The 27,889-nt window shown below is 38.4% G+C and overlaps 1 protein-coding gene across 3 annotated transcripts in view; it reads left to right on the plus strand.

Moving 5' to 3' along the window:
* The window catches only part of gstcd (glutathione S-transferase, C-terminal domain containing), a 37,889-nt gene extending 10,478 nt beyond the window's left edge, over positions 1-27,411 (plus strand). For 2 of the 3 annotated variants that reach the window (XM_056740390.1, XM_056740400.1), the window contains exons 5-12: positions 634-727; positions 13,260-13,375; positions 13,642-13,686; positions 14,064-14,192; positions 20,358-20,491; positions 22,955-22,985; positions 25,108-25,177; positions 27,117-27,411. In XM_056740390.1, the coding sequence (XP_056596368.1) occupies positions 634-727; positions 13,260-13,375; positions 13,642-13,686; positions 14,064-14,192; positions 20,358-20,491; positions 22,955-22,985; positions 25,108-25,177; positions 27,117-27,256 (759 nt within the window). In that variant the 3' untranslated portion in view covers positions 27,257-27,411. Of the gene's footprint in view, positions 1-633; positions 728-13,259; positions 13,376-13,641; positions 13,687-14,063; positions 14,193-20,357; positions 20,492-22,954; positions 22,986-23,686; positions 23,828-25,107; positions 25,178-27,116 lie in introns of those variants that run through there. The other variant, XM_056740407.1, reaches the window with a different exon arrangement.
* The last annotated feature ends 478 nt before the right edge of the window (positions 27,412-27,889 follow it).

A 27,889-nucleotide genomic window follows, 5' to 3' on the forward strand; every position in this document is an offset into this window, starting at 1 on the left:
ATACAAAAATTTGCTAAATACTGACTTTAATTCCGGACCTTTGACCATGAGGGGTGGGTCATTCGAACCCCCCCTGGCTAGTGGCTACAGGCCTGCTTATGTACCGCTAGTCAAAGTAGAGTTTACTATTGCTATTTTTGTATTAAACATACCTTAACTTCTACTTCAAAAAACTGGTATGCGAACACTAAATATGCTAACACAACAAGTGTTCCTGCTCAAGATTCATTCTTGTCATTATGTTATCTCAAGCACTTGGTTTGCGTCTCGCTGCCAAAGCAAAATAATTATAATGAAGCTTCTTGCTCGTTTTTGTATGTCGTCAAATGTTAAATTCTCTTTTAAAGAAGCAAAGGACATTTAACCCTGAAAGGGTTTGAAAAGGAGGATTTCTCAAGCTTGACCTTTGCAACTGTTTCTCGATTTAACAAGCATTTTATTTCAGGTGTTCTCAGCTGAGGAAACACAAGCAGTTGTCAGCTCTAGTGTAAAAGCTAGTTTCCTAAACCCATTGAACTAACTTACTGCCTACAGACAGCACAACCGGAGTGTAATCTTATAAAGAACTCATTTGTAACCCTCTACATTGACAGCGGCTCTGGTAATGTGTTTATATGCTCTTGTCGTCTTTAGGAAAATGGAATAGATGCTGTTTTCTCTCCTCATCCGTGCCCATCACGGACCCTCGACTGGGATAGTTTCCCTGCGGCTGTCAACCCAACTGAAGGTAACCTGGGGTTGATTTTTCACAAGGACAAAAACATTGGGAGCATCATTCTTCCTTCTTACATCCCTTTTGCAATATAGTGGCCTGTTGGCGAAAACAGATGCTTTTGACTTTATTCCTATCCAATCTTTAACGGTTTCATTTTCAACTGTACGCTATGGTAAAAGTGGTAGAGGCAGGTTTTACGTTAAATGATTGATGGCGGCCATCTTAGATGCTTAATAAATAAAACAACGCCACTTAAGGAACTTTTTATGCCCCGGACAAACGTTACACTGCTTGTGTCTGCATTCTGGAAGCAGATCATACCTGCGGAAAAGTGTTTGCGACTGGAAAGCATTGACGCTTATCAGCAGGCGTGCTCAGGGGTCTTAACTAGCTAGAGCAGCATGCAGCTGTTTCAGAGGGAATGAGCGAGATGCCAATCAACTTGCGCAGACAGACGGAAGAGAGACAGCAATCCAGTTTGTGTAAAACGTCAAGGAAACAATCCTCATCGACAAGTGCTCCTCAGAGCATCCTTTACTGGAGTCTGTAAGAAACAACAACAAATAGGAGGGTTTCAGTTTATGCTTGAAAAGATGGGTAGCTGCTTTTTTGTTTTTTAAGAGATTTTTGATAGTATATGGACATATCAACGCGCTTGGTACAATTACAACGACTGATCTATCTTCCATTTGCATTTCGAAATTTTTTGTTATTTAGAGGATTTTTTTTTTCACTATAGTGCAGATTCAAATGGACTTTAGTGGACATCTCTTCATATTTTCAGAATTAAACTCATAGAAAAGATTGTCTGCAGCACGTCGTAAAGACACACAAATGTTTTCTTTTTGCCCAGCCATTTCCATTCCTCATTGATTTTGTACAGTGCTAGACACACCAGGGAAGTTACAACACATTTCTTAGAACAGGATAAAGTGTTGTTGACCATCACACACTGCACATAGTCTTTAGCCGAACCACCACATGCAGGAGAATGTTGCTTTTTTTGTGGTTTTCCTTGTGCTATAGCAGCTGTATCTGTCAGAACACGCCTACACATGCCTCTCTAATGTGTTTTCAAGTGCTAAATCTGTGAACGGTAACAGAGGAAAGGTGTAAGAACAGCAAGACCTGTGTGTGTCCTGCTGTTTGTTATGAATCCCCCATGGCTCTAGCATCCCACTAATCGCTGCTGACATCTTTCGGTGGTCAGGTAGCCCGCGGCGTTAAGACAGGCTCCATTGTTAGGGGATTGTCGTAGTCGGAAACAACCAAAGAAAGTGCCTCAGCAGTCTGGTTGTGCAGAGAAGTTCAAACTCTTTATGTGAATTTTTGTACTTCACTTTAAAACCAGATTGCTCGTCCAGACGTAAAGATGCGTGGAGGACCTAAGTCAGCACATTCTGTCTTCCCACAGAAAAACATGATCTCTCGGTATTGTTAGTCTGTACAGCATCTGACAAGTCGTTGGTGTGGGAGAGCCACAGAACTCTGTGTTCGGACCCTCCACATCTGCAAATTGAACATCATTCCTATCAGATACAGTTACTGTGTGTGGTAGTAAGCAGCTCATCTTTTCATTAACTTTTCTGGGATTTTCTGCTTCTATTAAATTATTTTTACCCTCACCTGTTTATTATCAGGTCTGTTGGTTTTCATGCTTGCATCACTGTTTTGAAACACAATAAGATGTGCGTGCTTGTGCAGTAAACCGAATTCACAATTTTGTATGTTACAAACCAAAAAAGATTATAGAATCCTGTTACTTTTGGGAGATCTCTCATAGTCTTTGAAGACAGGCATTCAAATTTTACATGACTTGGCCAATTTTAGCCAAATATTTAGAGGTTTGAGACATACACAGCAATTACCACCCACATTTTGCAAGCCTCCTCCAGAGCGCTGATAAATATTGTTTTAAATTGAGGGCAGTCTGTGGGTGGATTGCATCGCCGGGGTGTCTATTATGCAGTTTGTCGAGGATGGGAGAGAGAACCAGCGCCTGTCACTACAGAGCTGAGAGAGGCCCAAGGGGCCACCTGGGAAACGTGGTTGGCGGCAGTGCCCTGAATGCGAATTCATTTCCCTTGTCAACACTGGCCTTGTTGAGCTTTAGGAGACTTCTGTGACTTTATGTGGGTAGGGGCCTTTTACATGGGAGGCGTGTTCCGGATGCGTCTGCCTGTTTTGGCAGCTACTTGTCAGAGATGCTTCATTTCTAGATGGTTTATGGCCTTGCAGGGACGTGGAGGAGGGAAGGTCATCACCGGAATCAGTCGTTGACAGCTAAATGGTGAAACGTAGCAATAATGTGTCTTGCAGGTTTTCAGGATAAATTGTCAAAGACGCAAGTCGCATGCAGTCAGATTTTAGACAGTTGCCATTAAAATGTCCACATTGCGGTTTATTTATTTGGAATAGTATCGCGCACTTGGACTGGACATTCTTACTGCATTTTTTTTAGGGAACGGCAGGAATGAACTTAGTCTAAATGTGGATTAGTGATAATGGAGTGGTGGTGCATTTATTTGTATGAAAGGTTTTCCATAACTTAGACTCTTTATTCCCATCTTTGTTTGAAACATGAAGTTGGAGGTAACTCAACAAACTTTTCTTCACATAGGTTGAACTTAAAATGACGTTAAAAACCGGCATTTTCTGAAAAAATCGTACCTAAAATTGTAAATCAATACATTAAGCTTACCATTGTGAGTTGTCATAAGATAAGCAGGCAGTTTCTGTGTATTTGCTCAATAACTGATTTTTGTTCTGTTACCCCAAAATGTATGGATTGGTGTTTTCAGTCCTGATTCTCCAAATTCACTTCCGTTTTGATATCCAGCTTCTTCCGACGTTCCAGTAACTGTACATAGATTCATCTGAGAATTGAATGCGAAGGTCCCACTTTATTTTCTAACATGTGCCAGCGACAAATGGCACTTACCCTTTCAGAAGGCGACATTTGGTTTACTTTGATTAATTGAACCTCCATCTCTTCAGTTAGATCGGCTCAGTTAATCAATAACAATTAAATGTGGCTGTCACAGCTGGCTTTGCAGTTTTGTTGATCCCGATTGAAGTTTCATCAGCACTTTCTGAGCTCGGTCTCCGTGTATAGTGCACACACCAGAGAGCCGTGAAAGAACATTACCAGTGGGCGAAATGTTTGAGTCATGATTTTGAGCGTGAATACAGCGGTGCTTTTATTTGCAAAATGCCATGTCTTGGCAAGGCTTTTCTTATTATTTAGGATTTTTTGTTCTCTTTTCTTCTCAGTTCTTTGCTTCAGAACGCTTTTTTTTTTTTTTATTAAATCCTATCCATCACTGTTTTATATTTTCCTGTTTTGTAACGGACATCTGTACAACCTTGAGACGCTGTCCTTCAATTTAATCACCTGTCCATCTTTCAGATGTTTATTCCTGAATGTCCACCGTGGGCTTCTGCATATCTGTGTTCAAACAACCATCTTGGAGCCGGTTTATCAGAACGTGCTGAAGTCTCAATTAGACCCATTTTACAAAGTCTATTAATAAGAACGCCAGAAGTCACACGTTCAAAAATCCTCATGCTATTCTCACCTCTATTTTCTGTGTTCAACAGCACAAAAAGGCTCCAATTATCACCCGTCCCTTATATAAAGGGCTGTGAAGACTCTCATCGAGACAATGAAGATCCATTTAGCTCATTGATCCGTGGTGCCGATGAGGTTATTTGGTCCCCCAGATTTGAAAGCCCTGCTGTTGCCTTGGAAATAAAAGCATCCTTTGATTGCTTACCCGGCTTTTTTGACAACATTTCGCATCGTGTTTTCGAAAACTAATCCTTCCCCTGACGGTGATTTCTTGAGTTGTACGATAGAGGGCTCATTATGTTTACAAGAACAGTAAAAAGCCAATACCGGGATCTCTGTTTTCCCCAACACATTTGTTTAACCGACAGATTGTCTGAATCTTTTATTAACCACGATTTCACTAGAGACTTGTGTTTCAGCCACAAAGAAAACTTTGAGACCAATCCTGTTTAAAAAATCTTGTTATGTAACTGTGCCACAGACATGAATTGTTTCCGTAAATCTTATGGCCAGCAGAGTAAAGGTGTGATATTACTTTGTTCCTTGGAAAATATACAAATACAGTTGATATATATATCTATAGCCTTTCAGATTGCTGTGAACACAATTTTTCACGTCACAATATGTGCTGTTGTTGTTGAAATCAAGTGTCAACGTTAGTTCTTCAGGTGTCCATCTGTAGTGTTTGAGATGAAGATCCAAGGTGAACGATAATTTGACAATACAAGTAAAACAGATGTACTTCTGGGGTATATCAGACTTCAAACTGAAGTTCTCCGAGTTCTTGTTAAAGTTAAAAATAAGATGACTTAAACACATCCAGTTCATCATCGCTCTATTCCCTTTGTATTTTTAAAGGTGTCTTCACATTTGACAGACGCTCAAGGAGTGACTTCCTGTCTCTGTAGGGTTGCTTGTACCCGACACGTCAGTTTTTTTCAACACCCTCGCAATTGGAGTGTAAATGTGAAACACTCAGGCACAGCGGCTCTGAGCTAAACAAACAGCACAGCTTTTGTGCACATCACCGTTGAACAATGTAATCTGACGTGATGTTTAAAGATGTAGGGGCGGTTTTTGGTTTCAGAGGCTGTATTAACATTCTCTAGACATGGTATGGGTGTGTTTTGCGGCGTCTTTGTCTGACGCGAACCCACATTCGCTGAAATACCTGTGAGGAGAGCAGCGCTATCGCTGGAGTGTTTACAAGATTAATGTTTAGCTGATAACCTGTAATTCACCACTGAATGTTGGGGGCTTGGTTTCATGAGGTTAGATTTGATATTCTTCTCAGTTTTAAAACTATAATGTTCCTTCTCAGTGCAAAACGACTATTAGCGAAGAGCAATTCCTTCTAAAATTTCAGATTTTATCACAACGTTAGTACCATAGCATGTGAGAGCCCACATGTGTAAAACAACAATTCCTACTTGGTCTTGATGTACAAAAATAAGAAGTAGGTTACTCGTTTACCTGTAGAATGGAGGCTGTTATTGGTACAGGTGTTCTTGTGAGTCCTATATACATTTGCACATGGGTCATGGGTCCGAAGAAAGTTTTGCAAACATCACAGAAACTTACAATTTTATGACTGACAAGACTTACCAAATCCCGCTTAAGAACCAATTTGAGCGAATGGGATATTTTTTGAGCGTTAAAGCTAACAGAAAAGAGTTTTATGTGCTTCTTAAAATGCCGGTTGAGCACCTGGACTCTAGTGTCTTAGTTTTCTTTCTCAGTCTGAGATCATTTCCCAGGCCTTTCTTAAATCCTGACATAAAGCTCAGTGTTTCTGCACCCTTTATTTCCGGCTCGTCTTTTTGTGAGAATAAAACTTTTGCAAGCGTGCACTCTTAAAAATAAAGGTGATTTAAAGGTTCTTCACAGCGATGAAATAGAAGAACCATTTTTGGTTCCACAAAGAACCATACAGTCAATGATTCTTCAAGGAACCATCTCTTTCTTACTTTTTTATAATCTGCAGAACCTTTTTTGCCACAAAGATCCTTTTGTGAAACAGAAAGGTTCTTCAGATGTTAAGGGTTCTTTATTGAACCAAAATGTTCTTCTATGGCATCGAAAAACCTTTAGACATACATTTTTTAAGAGTGGTACAGAGAAATCCAGAAGGTTTTAGATTGTTATTTTCAAAATGGTGTTGCTTCGTACCATGGACTTAGAATAAGCTATTTCTATCCACATACACCGCGGGTCCCCTTACATGGCTAAATAATAAAACTCCAGCTCTCTTACTCATCTGCTTTTAAAGGTGCATGGCAATCAAACCTCCTTCCGGCCTCTTAGAAAATCACTTATTTTCTTATTTCTTCTCCCTGGATTTATTATTTTCACTTAGAAACCATTTGCCAGTATAACAGTAAATATTTTATCTAGGTATTGAAAGACTTCTCGACTCAGAAGCACTGCATCCAGTTCGCTTTTTCTCAGAATTGCACAATTTTAAATTCTGTTCACATTTATGCATTTATCCAAAGCAAATTACACTGCATTCAAGCTCTTCATGTTTTATCAGGATGTGTGTGTTCCCTGAGGATCGATTCAGTTATCTTTGTTGCTAGCGCAGTGATCTACCAATTGAGCCACATTGTGACATTTTGCAAGTCTTTATTTTTAATAAATGCAGTTAAATAACAACAAAAAGTGACTATTGATTATCATCAATAATCTCTTACAGCACATTGACCATCACAATCCTCTACCTAGAAGGGTTCTATTGAAAGTCTTCCACAAACGCTTTCTTTTTCTGCAGTCTCGCTATGCTTTCAATTTCTTCTTTTTTTTCCTCGCCACGAGTGATAATTTACACTCTACGAACATAAAAAACACCACCAGCGCTCTTGTAAATCTGTACAGGTCTCTGTCTATAAGTATCTGAGGATATGTCTGTGAGTGTTGAAATGGCTTCGTTCCAGTGGTTTAAGTTGGTCAGGCATTATCAGTGTGTTTTATGAGGAGCGTTTCTCTTCAGCGTCTGAATTTGGGATTCGGTGGTTTTCTAAATCTCTCATAAGTGCATTATTTATGATTTTTTTTTCATTTAAGAAAGCTTGATGTGTTTGTTTTGCAGTAATTCTCAGCTTTCTGTACACTTTCTCTTGTCAGGATCAGATTTTCAAATTCTTGGTCATGCTTGTCACAGTCTAGCTTTGTTTTATTCTTTTGTGTTAACAGACACCCTTTCACAAACTCGCCATCTAATCTGATGCCCGGCCTGCCGGCCAGTTTCATAGTTTCAAGATATCACTCTTCATGAGAGGTTGCACTGGTTATTTAAAGGACCATTGGGTCCATATAGCTTTGTCTGAGAGATGAAAGAAGGTTCTGGAACTTGGGTTTGAACAAAGGCGCTTCACGGCCATCATCACTGTTTACATTTTGATCCTCGCAATCTAAGGCGCTTAGCGCTGCTGATGGACGACAGATAAGAAGTCTTCAGCATGTGGAAGGAAGAAAGAGTTTGGAAATGATTTACCAGACAAGACGGAAGGTTGTGCACAAAGTAGTTGGGGTGTTCGTGCAGGCTAGCCAATGTTTTATATATAAGGAAAGTCTGATATGAAACAATTCAGATAGGGAATTGGATTTGTTCTGAGCATTTTCCAGTATAGTCTATTTTTTGGGCACTTGTCAGTTGTTCCAATATTAAACGTGTGCCGAATACACCTCGATGCTAAATAGCTCAACTTTTATTGTGGTGATGAAGATCTATTTCTTTTTATTACCCTTTTTATTTAATTACCCTTTCAGTCATCAGCAAACAGCTCATAACTCAAGAAGGGGCTTGTCTGCAAATCATGGTCCCATCCTCTCTAATGTCATTGGTTAACCTCCTAATCTGTTCATACAAGCTCTGGGTTTTGAGCTTCTGTTGGCTGCTGTCTTCATTCCCTACAGTCTTCCCACACAATCCACGTGGGCTCCTGGGAACGAAAGCTCAGCCAGATGGGCTGCGCCAGTTCCTGCGCTAGCACCGGCGATCCTGCTTCATCACGGACGTGTTTGAGATACAGCTGTTGTTTTTCTCCCTCAACAAACATGTCGGTCTTCAGACGACAGTGCAGACTTGGCCAGAGATTGTTGGCTGTGCTGCCACGTCTCCACAGCGCTTCTAGCCTTCAAACAATGTAATCGTGGACCCACAGGCCGGTCGTTTCTCAGGAAAATACTTCTTTGGTAACGTTTTAGCAAAAGGTTTGTTTCGAAAGGCAGAGCTCATCACAATAAGGTTGTTGAGGTTAAATGGTTCGGATGTAAATCTTACCAAAAAATAACAAAAAAAAACTTTTGTGTCACATTTTCTCTTTTTTTATTGGAAGCTCTTTTTGTGATCAAGTGTTCCAAATATCGTCAGACAATTTTGAATACAGTATAGACCACTTCAGAAGACGTAAACAACCCTGCTCCACTAAACACAATGTTTGAACAGAATATAACCAGCAGAACCAAATCAAAATATCAAAAATGTCAAAACATTTTTTTTAACTTAAACCGCAAGTGCTGCTGGACCAGTGTTTACATCTTGTGACAAACATAAACAAACGTTATGTGGCCTAAACGTAACTTCCGGTAAACTGTCAAGTAATTTAATACAATTCATATTTATGTTAATAGTAATATAAATGAAATATAAAACAAATTGTTACATTATAACCAAACACATTTAAGAAGTTGACTTGGGGCCATATGCGTATGTCTGAGGAAACTGTCTATTTACGCCGAAGCAACTCAAACTAAAACGTTTCACACATTTTTTGTTGTGTTTGTTGCTAGGCTGCTTTTAATAATAACGTAATTGTTTTTATTTTTGTACCCTATTAATGGTTGGAATGTTGCGTTGCAATACACTGTGGCCTGAGTTTTTGTAAACTGAAGAAAATAGGTCAGAACTTTTTGAGCTAAGCTACATTGCTGTTATGTGGTTTTTAAAGGTTCCAGCTTTCCATCTTCAGCTTAAATTTCACACAACATTGTCCAGAAAACAAGAACCAAATTTTAGACGAACTGGCTTGGATGTCTGAGGTTTGGCTTTGTCTCGAGAGAAAGAACAAATCTGTGTATTCAAGTGAAGAAACTGGCATGCTTGCTTATGAAGTCTTTTATCGGCAAAGGGGCTAAAATGTGGCAAATGTTTAAATCTTTAGAATGATTTTAAGTTGTATTTCTCTGAATCCATCCATGCACACATTTACATGTTATCACTGCTACAGTGGCAGCACCATGGTACAGAAATGATGTCACATGGTAATACCGTAGTTACGTTTATATTAGTGGTGGGCCGTTAACGGCGTTAACGGCGTTAACGCAGTGAGACTATTATCGCGCGATAAAAAAAATGTCGCCGTTAATCTATTCTCAAAGTTGGGTTGGCAGCTGGGTCTATACTACGCAAGCTATGATGACTTTCACCTTGATATTTTAGCGCGGATGTATACCAGCTTAACTGCACTGTACGGGGCGAGAACAAGATTTTTCAACTCGCGTGATTCGCGTCATTCGCGGAAGCAGAAGCCGCCTCATCATAACCAGGGCTTCATTCGCGCGATTCGCGCAGCAAGTAGGTCTGTTGGCTCTTTGCATTACCATATAAATCACTCGCGCTTGACACGCCATTCGCGTTTGGTCTGAACACAACATAACGTTACTGTGAAATTACCGCATCAAACGTGACGTGCTAACATGGATGCAGCTATGAAGCCGCCGGGTTTGCTTCAGGGAATATTAATTTTTAAGAAGCTTCCCAATAGAAACATCGACAAGACTAACGTTGTTTGCACCTTGTGCAATGCGGAATTGGTTTAAAAAAAACACTTTCTCTCAACAGGTAGTGGTCTAGCTTTAGTTGAAACCAGTAACTTTGTATTGAGATCTAATGTATTATGGCTCCTGTATGACATATCGCTTGTTGCTCCCTAACTCTTTGTAAATTGCTTTGGATAAAAGCGTCTGCTAAATGACTAAATGTAAATGTACTGTAGGAGCTCTTCCAGTCTCAAGAACCACCTAAACGCAAAGCATCCCTTAGCTATTGCGGAAGTAACACAAGTACATCTTATTGAACATAATTTAATTTTCATCACAAATTATCATAGTAGAACAGCTTTCTCAAGCAGTTTGTGATGCATTTTGGAAACAGGAGATGAGACCCTGGTCTAATGCGCCACCTGGCTTGAGAAACCCGTTCTCAAAGACTTACTTTTAGTCATTATTTGGGTAGCACACATATTCTGAATGCCTTCTGCAGAATTCAAATCAGCCATTTTAATCTAGATTAATCTAGATTAATCTTGGAATTAATCTAGATTAATCTAGATTAAAAAAATTAATCTATGCCCACCACTAGTTTATATATACAGCAGAAGGATTATTATCGTCATGTTGTTCTTTATATAGAGTCTGTCTCACGGTTCTTTGCAGAAACTGTTACCGGTTGGTAGAGAAACAGCATAGAGAATGTCCACTTGAACGATTGTTGTTTAATTGCTCTCATTCAGCCATCTTCTCATCTCACAAACACAGATGTAGCCACTTGAACACACCGTTCTGTTCACCCACTTGAAGGGCTCTGTTTTCTTGTGCTTTTGTATCTTTGGTAAGGGTCCTCCCCCACTCCATCTCCTCTCACACATTCGAACATTACAGAAAAGCAGGAAATTGAGGTCTGGAAAATATTGCCCCTTTGGGTCGTGGGGGAAAATGCTCTTTATTTTTCTTTCCATTTGTATTATTATTTGTATTATTAGCTTTGATACAGAAGGACTTAACAGATAGCTTGCAATACAATACACATTGTAGCATGTCACATTTCGCAATGTTGTAGTTCATTGAAATGTATGAATGAGATTGGAATAGTGTAAAGACTCGCAGTGTCTGTAAGAGAGTGAATCCATGAACATTTCTCTCTCGTTTGAGTTTTGTCCTTACCGTCTCACCTGCATCTCAATGTCTGTGCTGTCGCCGTTCATCGCCGAGGTCTTCGGAGTGTCTATCTCCAGCAAATTAAAACCTCTGCCCGATCAATATATCTCATTATCCTATGAGCATCATTCTGCCTGGATTTTCCCATCACATCACCGGTAATGTGACTGCAGAATGCACTAAGCGAGTGATCTTGATAGTTATGTATCCTGAGAATTGTACCTGTCACCTTCTGCCAACATTATCTGGGGTTTTTGGGTGATAACATTTTTGCCCACTTTTATTGATCTGATAGTGAAAAGAGTAAAGAAAAGGATTGAGATAATGAAGGGATAAGAAAATGTGAGCTGGATTCAGATTTGTCCATGTTGTCGCAGTTCAGTGTTGTAGCATGTGTGCCATGCCATGGATGTGACCGAACATAACTAATTGATCATATTTAAAGCTGCAATCTGTAACATTTTTGTTTTTGGTATATTTACCTTTCCCCGATTTGTAATGTTAGGCTTTTAATAATGATTTAGAAGTTGAACTGTCCTATTCGATTTTGTGGTGAAAGTTAATTAGAATTTTACTTCAACAAACACAAAGAAGAACATGTTAAATAACCTGCAATTGTATGTTTCAGACACAGATGGCGATAGGGAGGCAAACGTTACAAATTGCAGCTTTAATGTTTTGTCATTTATGTAACTCTTAACTATGTAAAAGTATTTTACCATTGGAAAAAAGACATATTTTACCTTAGATAAAGCCAAATGCTAAAAATAACTGAGCATAAACAACATAAGTTCTGTTCATTGGAAGATTTTCTGATCTGATTTTAATGATGAGAGCGGGATCTTGTTTTGAGAGCTAGCCGACATTCCTTTAGATTTATGGCTTTCAGGCTCATCTCTGGCTGGCTGAATGACTACAAATGTGCATTTGGTTAATGAGCGACGTCTTTTCTGCATTCCTTAAGCCTGCTTCACAGTGATATGACTCTGCGTTTGAGTTTCACCACAAAAATCTTCAGCAAAAACCTTCCTGTGTTCTGGATTTACCTTCCTCAGCTTCTCAAAAACAACCTGATTGCTTCATTTGTTCCCCTTAAAGTTGCAGACGTTAATTATGTCAGGGGTTGTGCGTGCATGATTAACAAATCTGCACAAATCGCTGTTTGTTTCGTGGTTTGCTTCCTGTTTGGCTCCAGGTAGCACTTCATCAGAGAATGAAACCACGGTCGGCAGAAGCATCTTGTGATGTATTCAACATTGATGGTGTTCCTTCAACACAGCGTGAGCGCTTGGTTCAAAACAGGAAATCTGCGGCAAATGTATTCCCCGTGGCAGTGAGCTTAGCTGTGTGAAAACAGATTTCGTCTCCAATTAAAGTGTCAGACGTTTTGAGTGGTTGAAAAAAGGTGGAAAAATTATTTTGGAGATTTCTTGCTTTTAACATGTCCCACACATCAGTTGAGTAATTCAGTCCATTTAATCACAATTTAAAGCGCTTCTCAGATGTTTCGTTTTGGTTTGTGAGGTGTTTGAACCTGAATTTTCTGGCTTTTTTTCAGTAGCAAATAGTGTAGGACCTTATCACAGCAAATGCCAACAAAATCCAAGTCTTATGATTTTTTTCTAAGGCATAAAATTCTCAAAACAAAACGCATATTAATGTATGTGTGAAGTGTCATTATTTGTTCAATCTTTAGGCAATAGTTTTTAACTTTTCAACTCGCCTTTTTTTTTTTGCTGCTGTTTTACTGAAACCTTGCATCTCCACACTTTTTTTTTTTTTTTTTGTTGCATTATCATCAGCAACCCTTGTGTTTTTATCACTATGTTTTGCTGATATCTAACCAACAAAAAGTATTAAAAAATGATTTATTCATTTAAAAAGTACAGAGTTTTTCCCGTTTTCTGAGTACAGTGAATTCGGACATCCAAGGTTTCGGAATAACAGCAGCAATATTTGAAGTAATACAAAATAACTTTCAAAAGAATTTATTTAGTCAGTTTGTGTCTTTGTGTTTTTATTCACTGTCCTCCAAAGGTAAAATGTCGGATGCCCGTGCCGTACGAAAACAACAGCAACTAAATAACCTGGTCGCCATGGTGATGGAGATGGCCCGCCCAGGCCAGACTGTTGTGGATTTCTGCAGTGGAGGGGTAGATTACTTTTTGACATTTGAAAAAAATCCTTACCATTCTTTTTTCATGTGCATCACCCACTATCTATTCCCATCTCATGTCGTATCATGTAATCTTTAAGCGAGCTCTTGCTGTTCTGCCTTACAAGTTAGATATTTCGGCCCACAGGCAACAGGTATATATATCTCTGGCCGGCTGTGTTCCCCTGACCGGACTTTGATCTGATCAGCTCTTTGAGTTTTTTTTTTTCAAGTTCCTTTGCTTTCCTCTGTTTGTTTTCGCAGGGGCACGTCGGGATTGTTTTGGCGCACACGCTTCCGAAATGTCAGGTAAGACTTTGCGATTTGTTCAAGTGTGGCTGGCTCAAGTTAACCGAGACAGAGATGGGAAACAAAATCCGTCTTCTTTCCAGGTGACCTCATTTGTAGACAGTAGAAAAATAAACTCATTCCATGATATTGTTTAATTTCGCCCCTCACCGCATTACTGCAATGCGGATAGGATAATCAACTTTTATTAGAATACTACCTGAGGGTTAACACGCATCAGATTTTTCAGTGGATTATTGGGTAAAGATGTACATTATTATTCAGTATTATCTCTTTAAAAAATAAAATTGTTGTCATTTTAAATAAATCAGTTCGTAATTTGGGAATGATTCAGTAGGTTACGGTTTGGAAAAATAACAAATTTTTCCACCGATCAGGTGATCCTGATTGAGAATAAAGAAGAGTCGCTGGTCAGGGCGAGAGAAAGAAGCGCTCAGCTCGGGCTGATGAATATCGGCTTCATCCAAGCAAACCTTGACTACTTCACCGGAAACTTCAATATCGGGGTCAGTATAGCCTTCTACTTTACCCATACATGACATAACATTTCTTCAACGCTGTATTATAAATGTAATATATATGACCCCGTTTATAAATCCAGGCTTAAGTCTAAAAATCTATTTATGAGATAATGTGCATCAAAGTTTTAATTGAAGTGTTCATTTCACTATGATTTTTCTCTTTGTCACAACTTATTCAATTAGTATTAAAGATATCAAGGTTATATCTTTACAGGGTCTTATTTGTATATGTAGGATGATTTTATGTAGAGAGCATGAGAAATCTTACATGAAGAACACACAGAACAGTCTCAATTTGTATTGCTAAGTCTTAAAAGGATAGATTAAAGCACTTCGTAATTGGAGTTTGTTTCATTTTGCCTTCCCTCCATAACATAGTGGGTAAACCTAATGTTTGTCCTTTATGCAATTTAGAAGCAAGTTGGTTTTCCATTAGCTCATTTTGAGTGATGAAATTATCTGGCATGCTCAAACATTAAGACTATAATTAACCTCGGAATGAGAAAAGCAATACTAACTGTACAGCAATATCTCCACACCGTAGTATAAAAAGATTTGTTTTTACCTGTTTTTCATTTTGCCAAGTATTGTGGTTATTAATATGAATGCAAATTTTGAAGGAACCAGTACGGTTGTAGTGTATTATGAGCGTTTAAAAAAATCTATGTCTGCTTTTTTGACCCTTGACATTTAATGAAGTTTCCATTTGCATTAATATCTATGAAAATTTCATTATACATTTACATTTACAAATTTGTCATGCAGCATTACATTTTACACCGAACCTTTATGGTTTCAGTGTGTATTTGTTTCATTTTAAAGTTAGATAGTTCATCAAAAATACAAATTCTTTCATCATTTACTCGCCCTCCAAGTGTTCCAAATCTGTTTAAATAGATGTATTTGATATGATGAATGGAATGCTTGTATCCAAAAAGTCAAAAGTGCCAAAGAACTATTTGCTTTCCTACGTTCTTCAAAATATCCTCTTTTGTGTTCAACAGAACAAAAAAATCTATAAAGCAAAATTATCCTACCATGGTAGTCAATGGTGGCCTAAGGCTGTTTGGTTACAAGCATTCTTCCAACTATCTTTCTCTGTGTTCATCGAAACAAAGAAATGTATACAGATTTCTAAATGACGACAGAATTATCATTTTCGGTGTACTGTTCCTTTGACTTATACTATACTATGAAAACGAAGAAAAAATAAGTTGGAAATGTTATTCTTCATTTTAAAGAATTTTTCAGACTTAATATCAAAACATTTGATTAAAAAAAGAAATGATCCCATGCTTTGGTCTTTGAAAGACGTCTTTGACAAATGAGGACATATGGACTTTGTGCAGTTGTTGCATTTGTTAAAAGCCATATTCAGGTGTTTCGGGCTGTCCGAGACCTGCAGCTGCATCCACAGAGAGCTGTGACATTGAGCTTCACAGGGGCGCAATGGGGTCAATGATTTACCACTGGCACAAAGGGTCTTTATTTAACTGTTTCTGTCCTGCCATACATCACACCTTACATCTTTAAATAGATTTTTAAACACTATCATTGATTGGATTTTAAAGTAACACTATCATTCGTACTATTATGGCGGTATGTTATTTATTATCTTCATCACGCATGCAAAGGTTTAGTATTTGACGTTTTTATCATCTATTCAGGAAGTGTTGTAGTAAATTATTGTAGCTCAAACAGCCCATGGAGTTGTGAAGATTATTCCACCAGCGAGTGATTGTGAAAGATCTAGAAAGTGATTGCGTGCCCTCCTGATGGTAAATTACAACAGATTGCCCTTTTGTTAGAGAACAGTACCTCGGGAGAGGAAGAGAGTCGAGGATTTCTGTCAAGACGTTGAATTCCAATGATGCACAGTCGGGAGTTCCTCAGCTATTGTTTCTGTGTTTTCTTATGTAACTCGAAGGGTTTTCATTTGCATAAATGATTAAAAGGTTGTGTATGCGGTTGGCAGCGTTCGGAACCGTGCGTCGACAGATACAAATCATTTCCCGGGGGTTAAAAGTGTGAACAAAAATGCTTTTGCAGAAACAGTAGTGAACATAAAATGACTAGTCATGGTAGTTAATGATGAGAAAAGAAGATCGTACGGGTTTGTTGTTGAAACTTGATTAGTTGTATCGGTTGAATAAGGCCGAGACAAGCACACTGCTGTGTTGTTTCACTGTAAATAATAAACTTAATCAACTCCTGCCTTCCGCAGCTCGGGCGAAGCACTTCATTATAAGGACAAAACAGTCGTGAAAGAAAGAAAAAGACCCATCTTCAGCAAAAACGAAGCCAGGTTCCAAGAGACTAATAAAGATATTTGCTTCTGCAGCACTGGACTTATCGTTTATTATTTGTCCTTTGCCAAGGCCCTCCGATGGGAAAAACAACTAACAATGAGTTTGACGTTATGCTTTTTGTCAACATCCAGTATTCAATATCCAAATCAGAATAAATAAAGTTAGTTTTATTTGTAAGATCCTCTCAGTACAAGATACCAAATAAACTTTTATAGGAGAAACAAACGCCAGTTAAGACGTCTCCAATCTCACGCTAAGCATCTGATCTCTAAAGGAAAGGACCACCGGTACAGTCATTTCCAGACTTCCAGTGTCGTAGTGAGACCGTGATGTGCATTTCCCCTCTTTGCTTCTGTAAAGAACATACACTCGGGTCTAATCGCATGGTATCCGGTGCCAAGAATGATTTCATCCTTGCAAAACACTGAATGTGAAAAAAAGAGCTTTGTGTAAGATTTAATTTAGCCGTGGGCCATATTTTTGCATTCAGTGCATTCAAGATCTACATTTTATCAATAATGTGTTCCGTTGAGATTTGAACCAACAACCTTGGTGTGGTGTCTTGCATTAAAGCATTCAGAATTCCCAAATGCTGTTTGTTTTACTCTTTTGGTGAATAAACCTTCTCTGTGCCTTTTCATTTCGACCTCTTTGTAAACGGAGCTTTTATTCTCGTTGCTTAGTTGCACTTGTACATTGATTTACTCTTTTTCTTTTGTCCTTTTACAAAACAAATTCTAAAGTTTCTCCCATAGTCCTGTAAAAACAGTATTTATCTGGAGTATTGACGCTTCGTTACTATCTTACATCCACAAAGGTACACGTTTTATGGTTAATTCTTCACGTTGTGCGGAGCTCCGACAAGCCGCCGTCTCTTCAGACGTGAATGGATGGCTCCATTACCAGATAGTTGTTTACTTCAGAGAAGCTCAAACCGTCTGCTAATGGATCGCGATTAGGGAACATAAGTGCTGCAGCAAATAAGCAAACACCTGCCTAGGTTTTTTTTTCCAGATCCTGTTAAGAAGACATTATGAATTATTTCAGTCTAATTAACGTCCCCAGAACTCAATTAAAATCCGCACCGAGTGCTTTGCCAATATCCGTTTTTCCCTTCATTTATTTCTGTTTGACGTATAAAATGTCAGCCGAGGCTGAATGTTTTCCCACACTGAGTTCACAGGCGTCTTTCCTCTCGCCTATGACAACTCCGAACCGCGTGCAGGGTGAATGATTATCCTCTGGGAGCTGAACACATTCCTGAGAAAATATCTTTTAGGGGATTTGAAGGGAGTTAAAGGGGTCATATGACACAGCTAAAACGAATATTATCATTTGTTTTAGATGTAATGCAATGTATATACACGATTTAAGGTTAAAAAATGCTGTATTTTCCACATACCGTGCATGTTTGTATCTCCTCTTTGCTCCGCCTCTCTGAAACGCACAGATTTTTAACAAAGCTCATCGCTCTGAAAAGCAAGGTTTGCTGTGATTGGCCAGTTAACCAGTGCGTAGTGATTGGTCGAATACTGCAAGCGTGTGATGGAAATGTAACAAATCTTACCATATTTGGAACATTTCGCCCACCTTAATTGTGTATACATTTGGGCGGAACTCATACCACAAACTGACGTGGATTTGTGGGGGTGTGGTTACACGAGGCGTTACGAGGTAGGTCTGGGGGAGGATTCGCTTTTAGAAAGAAGCATCTTTTTTACGATACTTTCGCATTTGCAATTTTATTTGTCTTAACTGAGCGTTCACAACAGACACGACTCGTGCGGATAAATCACGCTATTCACGCATTGTTGGACATTTTGAGTTTACTGGCTTCATTCGTGCATGAAATTCGCTTCATACGCTTGTGAAATTCTCTTCACAACAGACATGAATTTACGTCATGGGAGGGGCTTCTGCCAGGCGGCTGCAGTCTCGTTGCAAAATGGCTGACTTGGATTTCGTTGAAAGGGTTGCTGTGCTTCATGTGCTATGGGAGGCTGAAAATCGGAGTGTATCCCTCCAACTCTTCCACTTCTTTCTGCACACTTCCTGTGAATAAACACATCAACTCGTCAGCGGGAGAGTAATTGTAAAATACGGCAGAAAGCTCAATTTGCCGCCTTTAGCTACCTTGTGGTCTCACTTTGAGTAATGAGCGTTTTTTTCAACTTACCAGATTGTCCAACCTCCTCACTCACTTTCAGCAAGATCCTTTTTATTCCTGTTTCGATAAATGTAAGAAGATGTATTGTACAGCTCCAGGTATCCACATACAACTACGATAATTTTGTCCTCCATTGTTGTTTCGGATTTCTGATGAATATTCACCAATGTTCCGATTTTTCAACTCGCGCGATTTGTGCGAATCACACGTCACGTGCATCAAACACCCGAAACGCTCTATTCGCGCCGCGTCATTTGCGCCCGGATGGCCGTGTGTAGCCTTGTGACAAAGTTGAGAAATCTTCAACTTCATGCAAATGAAGAGCGACTTTCAGAAGCGACAGCAAATAGGAAGATGGTTAAGCTAACGTGATCAGAGGATGTGATCACACATTCCATCACTAGTGGGAACGCCCACTGGTGACTTGCAGCGACAAAGTCGCTTCAAATCTCAGTTCAGTGTAAGGCTGACTGCTTGATCCTACACAGATTTAACGACATCTGAAGGGTTTTTGTCCCCCCCATCAAGCGGTTTGATCCACTTTGTGGCTAATAGACAATGAGACGTCTGCTGTCGGGGAACCCTAGCTGAGCGGACACTTCTAACAGATCAATGAGAAGTGCTGCTGTTTACAGCAAGGTGGGAAAACGTTTGTGAGGATGTGCTTGTGATCAAGAAGACATGTAGAGGTTGGGTTTAGTCTGGGTTTTAGGTATCAAGTGTGACGCAAGACCCATTTGCACCCACAAGCACTATTGTTAAATGTTTTTGATATGTATATGTGTGGTTTATTTTAAAACTTTCTAAAAATAAGGTACAAAAGAGAGCCTGTTGCCTGTTTTAGTGGAAAGTAGCTAAAGTTCACTGAAAAAATCACTGGATGATGTCATATGCTAATTAGCATAATTACGACATCATCGTGTTGTATTTGTTTTCAGTCTGCCTCACTTCTCTCCTACTTGGTGTACTTTCACAAACTGTATTTAAAACAGCTAAATGACCAAATGTGACCCATTATTACTACAAAAGTCAGAAAACTGCATTAGTACAGTGTGCATTTAAAGTACAGTGACTCAATTTCAATCATTAATACTAACAAAAGTCTAAAAACTTGCTAAATTAAAATATGAGTAAATGTGACCCACTCATAATAAAGAATTCAGAGACGTTGCAAAGTCGCAAAGAGTTCCCAAAACGTTTTACTATTTATTCTTTAATTATACTTTATTTGTTTTTAATGTGCTTTATTATACTTTTCTTATCAATTTGTTATTGGTACTTTTTGTTTATTGTCATTCACAAAATGTTTAGTATTTCAGTGTTAAAAACAGAAATCCAATGTTTGACTGCGATTAAACTTTTGCCTTTTTCTTCAGTAAAGCAACTTCATTTTACAGTGTGTTTGACAATTTCTAAAAGAAAAAATTGCCTGGTCTTTTTTTACAATTAATCCTTCATTTTAATGATTTTAAATCTATAAACTCGCTTTTGCGAATTATCCATGTGGAACCTTGTTTTTACCTGTTTTGTATGCGAAATGCATATGATGGCCAGTGGTGGTCCATTTGAAGCTTAGACTCATAGTTTGAACCTGCAGCCCTTTTCAGCTATCGGCTCATATCACCATCCCTGTGTGAGTACAAAGTACATGTACGTGTTTTGTGTCGTCATCAGGTGGCCTTGCATGCGTGCGGAGTGGCTACTGACATGGTGCTGGATCGCTGCCTGCAGGCGAGGGCAGGATTCGTGGTTAGCCCCTGCTGCTACGGATTCATTCAAAACACGCTCAAGTTCAACTTCCCCAAGAGGTAGAATGTAATATTGATTTCTGTTTGTCTCTCTTTCTGACTCGTCTCTTTTATTCTTGGTTTCATCTTTCAGTCAACAGTACGTCCATCAATTTCATAGTACGCAGGACAGTGAAAAACCTGTATCTGATATAAAGCTGATTTATTGGCTGCGCAACTGTCTTGCCAACTTGCCTTTCATTTATGCATTTATTTATTTTTAGTATTTAAGTTTCATTGTTTTACCCATGTCCCAAATGCTCTATAATGCTAGCTATAAAATGAAGAAATCAAAAGAAGTTTAAAATGTAATGCAATTGACATTTTTTTGTTCATTTTAGTTCAGGGAAAACAAGCAGATGTAATGCATGTATATCCAATGCTCGGCTTTGTAAGTTAACAACATAAATACACTTCTGAGTGTGTAATAACAGAGTTTAATTTTAAAATAGTCCACATGGCCAGAAGGACTCTGAATTGAAAACAACACCCTCATAAATAAAAGAAAGCCTTAGAAGATTCGAAAAATGAATGATGGATGAGAAAAACAGACAATATTATCCAGTTACCGGATAAAGATAATAAACATTCATTATTGTGTCTATTTCTGTCTTCTGGTCTGTGAATGTTCTCGGAATATAATGTCCTACGTCAACAATAACACAGCTGAGGCTCATCAGCCCCGCATTACACGTTGGCAGCAAAACTGAAAGATTCCACCAAGTAAAAGAGAGGTTGCTTAAACTTTTTGACAGTGAGGATTAATCATCATTCTTTTCGCCATATCAGAGACTATCGGTGTAAAAGATCTCAAAATTCGGTGTAAACTTTCATTTCATCATAAAGGGGAATTTCGCTCCAGGGCATGACCGTCAGGGTGGCAGCGAGCGCCGGAAATTATTTTTCAGGGTTGTGTTCACGCCGTTGCCATGACAGCGGTCTGTCAAGTCTTTCGGCAGCAGTGTCATCCGCAACGTCAGGCAGTTAATGTACCAAACAAACACATAATCTTGAAGGGATTTGAAGACCTTTTCTTGACCTTTATACTTCTCTGTATGTGAATCATATCGTGTTCATTTTTAATGAATTAGTTTATTGTTAATCCCATGTTCCAAATGAATTTCATGTATTTATAATTCATAAAATGCTAGATATAAAATGAACTTTAGCAAGACAAAGCATGTTTTTATTCCAAACCTTTAATTTCCTCTACAAAATTAATGGTGATTTAATCTGTAGTGCAATTTAACTTGTTTACTGGCATTAGCTAATGTGAAAGAAGCAAAAAAGAATGTCTTGATATTTTTGTTTTGTTTTCCTGTACAAATGTAGGAAAATTCTTGAATCAAGATACATTTTCTGATACTACTTATAATAGTTACCTGAGATGTTAAAGGTGCAATGTGTGAGATTAAGCAGGATCTATTGACAGAAATGAAATATAATATACATAACTATGTCTTCAGAGGTAATGAAGTGTTATGTTTTTATTACCTTAGCATGAGGAATGAGGAATTTCTATATACATACACTGCGGGTCCCCTTACATGGAATTCACCATGTTGTTTCTATAGTAGCCCTAAACGGACAAACTGCTGTACAGAGCGTGTTTTGTAAATATGTTATCTCCTTCAACAAAGAAGCGAAAACGTGTCGACGTGTCCTCTGTCACCCACCTCAGTGCTTCGAAAGGAAGAGGGGAGGGGTGGAGTGAGCTGTTGGTTACAATTTGCAACCTCACCCCTAGATGTCGCTAAAACTCACACACAGAACCTTTAAATCTTGTTTTATGAAAGAAAATATTTATTTATTTCAAAAACAAGAAAAGTGCAATACAATACTGGTAGAAATTTGTGGTTGTTAAGTGTAAACTTTCTTTATATTTATTATCTTTCAGAAAACAAGATTTAACATCTTTCACATACATTTTGGTATTTGAAACCTTTTATTTATCCTAGTTTTACATTCTCTGTACATTAATCATTTTTTTTACAATACAAATGATTTACAGTATTTGAACAATGAAACGACTTGTTTTGGTCCTTATGAAAGAGCTTGTGATGTGTTGCTTTTCTCAAGGAATGAATACATTTAAAGCTCCACTAAACATGCAGGACAGGTGTGCTACTATAGGTATGAGACAGCGATACGTTGCTCAAACACCAAAAGGTCCGTCCATGCATTAAACATTGTTTAACTGAGTCAATAACTGCATAGAGTTAAAATTCATGGAGATAAAAACTTGTTTGTTAGTTCACCTGGGCCACAAAAGATAGGAGAGTTGGGCTTGTTGCCCTCGGGTAAATCAAGTTTGACGTCGCCAGTATAGATTGTGTATCACGTATGATTTCCTTACATCCAAAAAAACTGTCCTCTTCTTTATATTTCGTTAATGCGTCATGTCATATTTCATTTGTGCTTCAGTGTTTCTGTGCGAGTTCATTAATTCCCCCCTGTCCTGTCTCTTTCTCTCTCTCTTCACAGTATGAGGTTTGCTGAGACTTTGAGCTATAAGGTTAGTGTTCCATTACTCATTTTCACTCATTATAGCCTACACATATGTGATGTTGCCCCAACTTATTCAAGCATGTCTTTCAGTTTAGTCCACTATAGTACTTCATTTTTTGTCTTATTAATAATTGTATGGGTCTAATCTTTTTCTTCCTATCCAGACTGTGTACCAGATGAAAATTACATATTTTTTGAGCTGTGCATTGAAATGCTGTTATAGCTGACATTAAACATTTACTTTTACTATGGGAATGAAGATCTGATTCAATATTCAAACCTAGCGAATGGTTATTAAATTCACTTACGCTGCACTTCTCGTTGTCAAAATGTTTTGTTAGGTGTAGACCGAAAACTGTATTGAAATACTTGCATCGTTGTCAGTATCGGTTAAAATATCAAATTCTTTACATCAGCAGAGCAAAACTAGATTTCTGAAATTGGTTGTATTAACAAAAAAGGCCACATTAACACATGAGATCATCATTGTATACTCTTTGTATAAATCAACCCTTCAGTTCTGTTTGTTTTCATTCTTCGTTGTTGAATTTCCTTCGCTCAAACCATCCCAGCTGCACAAATAGGGCATTCGTGGGAACAGGGCAACCTTTTTTCGGTCATATCTGTAGATGCTGATGGAACGGTGAGTGACGGAGTGGCAGAAGTGAGAGTAATGGATGATTTTAATCAGACGTATCTCACCTTCAGCGGGGTCTCTTCACATTCTGCCTCTTCTCCTCACACTGTGCTATGGACCCCTGCGGGAAAGATCGCCAGGTCATGGGCCTTCACACATTCAGACTTTAGAAGAGCATCACTGTCCCTGAGCAGATACAGACATTACATTAGGTATTGTTTTGCTGAGGCATGCATCACTTTTACGGTTTCTCATTCTTAGAGGGGTAGTTTACTCCAAAAATGTAAATTTTGTCATCATTTACACTCCCTCTTGTCATTTTATACCTTTGTAATCAACAGCGGTACACATTTACTTCTTTTGTATGGACGCAATGCAAGTTGTTTGGTTGTCAACATTCTTCAAAATATCTTCTTTTGTGTTCTGCAGAAGAAGAAAAAGCCATAAAAGTTTGAAATGACAAGAGGGCGATACAGTTTGATTTTGGGATCAACTATCTATTTAAAGACCCACTGAAGTACCTCGATGTGCGCTTTGTTCGGTGCGTTGATGAAATTTTCACTGAAACTGGAAGTTAGGGTGACATATCGAGTGGCTCCTCCCACATAAAATAGCTACATGTAATTGTGTCTAGCGCACTGGATGGGAAGCTGAAGTGCAGAATGATGACATCAAATTGTTGGTCCGTATTTATTCATGCTAAAAACCAAACAAAAAGCTTTAATTTTGACAATATCATTTTTATATTTTGAAGAACTTTGGTAACCACACAATATTGGAATCCATGGAGTTCCCTTGTATTGCCACAAAACCATAAAGACATTCCTCAAAATATTATAGTCATGTACAGATTTTAAATAAAACGAGATGACAGAATTGTTATCATCGGGTGAACTGTCTTTAAGAAAAAAAAAAGTCGGATAATGTCGGCTGTTCATTGGGATTCTCCACAGACAAATCAGTTTGTATTTAAATCTCTAATCTGATTGCACTTTAATTGGTTAAAAATACAAAGTTTGGCTTATTAATGCCATAGTTCTCTATATGCGTGTATTGGAAACGTTAGACAGGGTAATAGCATTGATCACAGCTATTAGCCTAAAGGACTAAACCTGATAGCAGGAATCAATCTGGCTGGGCAGTTACATTCCCCTCCATCTCAAGTAGTTTTACTCAGTTAATACAGAATAATGGTGCCTCAAGTCATCATTTGTGTAGAACAGAAGCTGCATTCGCTGCATTTCCGCTCAACAGTCGCAATTAGAGTCGCCTGAGCGTTGATTGATACAGAATTGTTTCCTCTCTCGGCAGTTACAACAGTTGATAAATGTTCTCTTCCCTCACCAGAACCCTAATGATCTGATATATTGATATTCCTCTGCAATTTACGCTCGCTGAGCCGTGCGCTACATTTATTTTTTTGTTTGTTTGGTTGTGCAAGTCTGTTTATTGCGTTATGTCATTATGTTAACATATGTTGTTTGGTTTTTAGGAGCACATGATCCTGTGCAGGTTTGCGGACCAGACAGAAGTCAGTTTACCCCTGGAACGACGAATAATAGGTACTTTAGTCTTCTAGCAGGTGGTAAGAGAGTTATTTAGCGTCGGAATTGCCTCAGAGGGGGGAAATTATTTTTAATAGAGTTAAACGGGATAAAAAAAACGTGTGGGTTTTCCATATGGCTCATCATCGTTGTTATGAACGTACAGTGTGATCATTATGAACACTTATGTTCGCACTTGGCCTGTGTCATGTATTCATTTTCAAACAGGTGCTATTTGTGCCTAGCGGATGAGATTAAGGTGAACATGAAAGGATAGAAGTTTTGCATCTATAAGAAAGCTGTAATCTGATTGGGTGGTTTTTCATATCTACGTAAGCATGAATATGTTTATGCATCAGAGCCTTTATCTGGACCAGACCGTTTGAACAATCCAGCAATTGCTACTGCAGTGAAAGCTACATTTTATTTAGACTTAGATTTTGGTTTGGTAGGAAATGGTAGGAAACAAAATCAGAGACGTCTGCTCGGTAGCATTGGCCTCTTCGTGACCTCTTTCTTCACCAAACCTCTCGCTCCGCACATCTCGCATAAATCTCACGCAGCTGCCGTCTTTCCTTTCGAAACCGCGGAGATGACAGGGCTTCAACCTCTTCACAAAACACATGTTAACCAGCACAGATGCCAGTCAAACTGCTGCGGAGGCTTTTAACCAGATAACTTTGAGTTTAGATGAGACGGCCTGATGAGATCAAGTTTATATCTCATTCTTCTGTTTGCCTTTGAAAGGCACTGCTTTAAGATTTTAGTGCTTTTAATGACTTGTTATCATTAGAGTAATCCTTTTCTCAAAGTTGCTTGGATGAAGTTTGACATTTTATGCAAATGTGAAAGTTGAACAAAATTGAAGTACTTTTGAAGGGATATTTAGTGTCTTCTTTGTATTTGACGCTTTCTCTGTGTTATGTTTTAGTTACGTTCATGTTTAATTACTCTATATTTGTTTAGTTGGACTGTTTGTCACTGGACGTTTGCCAATATGTAGAATACCAAAGTGTACAAACTATTTATTCCTAGTTATGTTCTGACGTTCTGCAGTATCAGGAAAGGACCCGTCAGAGAGGTTTGGAATTCAGAGTTGCCAGATTTTTGTTACAAAACCCGCCAGTCAAAAGTAGCGAAGTGGCCAATCAAACTAACCCCAAAATTGTATACTTTAAAATATACTTTAGTGTTGTTAGAATATACATTTGGGACACTCTTAAAAATAAAGGTGCTTCACAGTGATGCCATAGAAGAACCATTTTAGATTTTACAAATAACCATTCAGTCAAAGGTTCTTTAAAGAAACATCTCGTCTGACGAACGTTTTTCACCACATTATGGTTATTTATGGAACCACTTAGAAAAACAATGTTTCATGGCATCGTGAAGCACCTTTATTTTTAAGAGTATATTAAGAGAAAAATTTATGTCAACTTTATTTTGCAGTATGAGTATGTAAAACTCGAGGAAACAAAAAGAACCTGTGGAATCAGTTTTAAAGTTGCCAGATTCAGCAGGAAAACCACTGAGTTGGCAACCCTGTGTGAATTGCACATTATTTGTATGAAATCATATAAGGAAAAAATATATATATTAAATATAAATACTTAATTTTAAAAACATAATTGCAAATAAATATAATTTGTTATATATTATAATATAGAAATATTTTTTCTAATATTTTTCCTGATTAAAGGATGAAAAGGGTGACAGAATTGGTATCATAAAACTTTTGATGCTTTTACATTATAAAGGTCAGATAATGACTGCTGTTTTTTTATTCTGTACTGACAATCTGTTTTAATATTTTATCTGATTGTACTTTAATTTGTTAAAAATCCAAAGTTGGGCTTAATGCAATTTTTTCTATATTTTGGTGACAGCACCATGGGCACAAATGGGAAAACCAGGTTCGATAACTTCTCTTACATCCATTTTGTTTCCCAATCTTCAGGGAAACGTTGTATGGGATTGGTAGACCTGGACCGAAGCTGGGCCGCCGAGACTCATAGGTATTCTGTAAAAGTGATGACCATGGTCCCTGAGGCTTGCTCTCCCAAAAACAATTTGCTGGTGGGGGAACCTGTGAGATAGCATTGCATTAGAATCTTTCTTGGACTGATTTGGTTTTAATTTGCAATCTTTAATTCATTGTTTTTATTCATTGTTTATTTACCAATAGCATGGGTCTCTCTCTCTCTCTCTCACACACACACACACACACACACTGTTGAATAAACAATGGTCCCATTTAATTGTGCAATCAGTTTATTCATTTCTCTATCATGTGCTCTTTAAATAGCTTTTTAATTGTGGCTGCATCGGAGTGAATTTTGTTGCGGTAATGTCGTAGAGTTCAGCGCACCGCCGCTTGACGTCTCACCCTGGGTTTGTTTGTTAAAAGCCACAAAAAGCCGCACCCCCCCCCTCAATAAATTAAACATGACTTCAGACGCAGTTTGCAAATTAAGGACAGTGAATGGCGTTAAAAGCACCTCGCACCCTCTTCGCCGCATTATCTCTTATTATTCACGAGACAAAAGGCTCTCGAAAGAGTCCGCTTTTCACTAGTTATTACAGATGTAAAATTATTCATTGTAATCTGCTCTTCTCACTCGCAAGAAAACCTGCGTAGCGTTCTTGTGCTGCTTTGTCTTGGAAACATTTTTATTGAAAGTATCGGAAGTAAACAACAGCAGGTATTTATCACCGTTCCCCGGTGACGCG

The sequence above is a fragment of the Triplophysa dalaica genome, chromosome 2 (genome assembly GCF_015846415.1).
Source record: "Triplophysa dalaica isolate WHDGS20190420 chromosome 2, ASM1584641v1, whole genome shotgun sequence".
Taxonomy (NCBI): domain Eukaryota; kingdom Metazoa; phylum Chordata; class Actinopteri; order Cypriniformes; family Nemacheilidae; genus Triplophysa; species Triplophysa dalaica.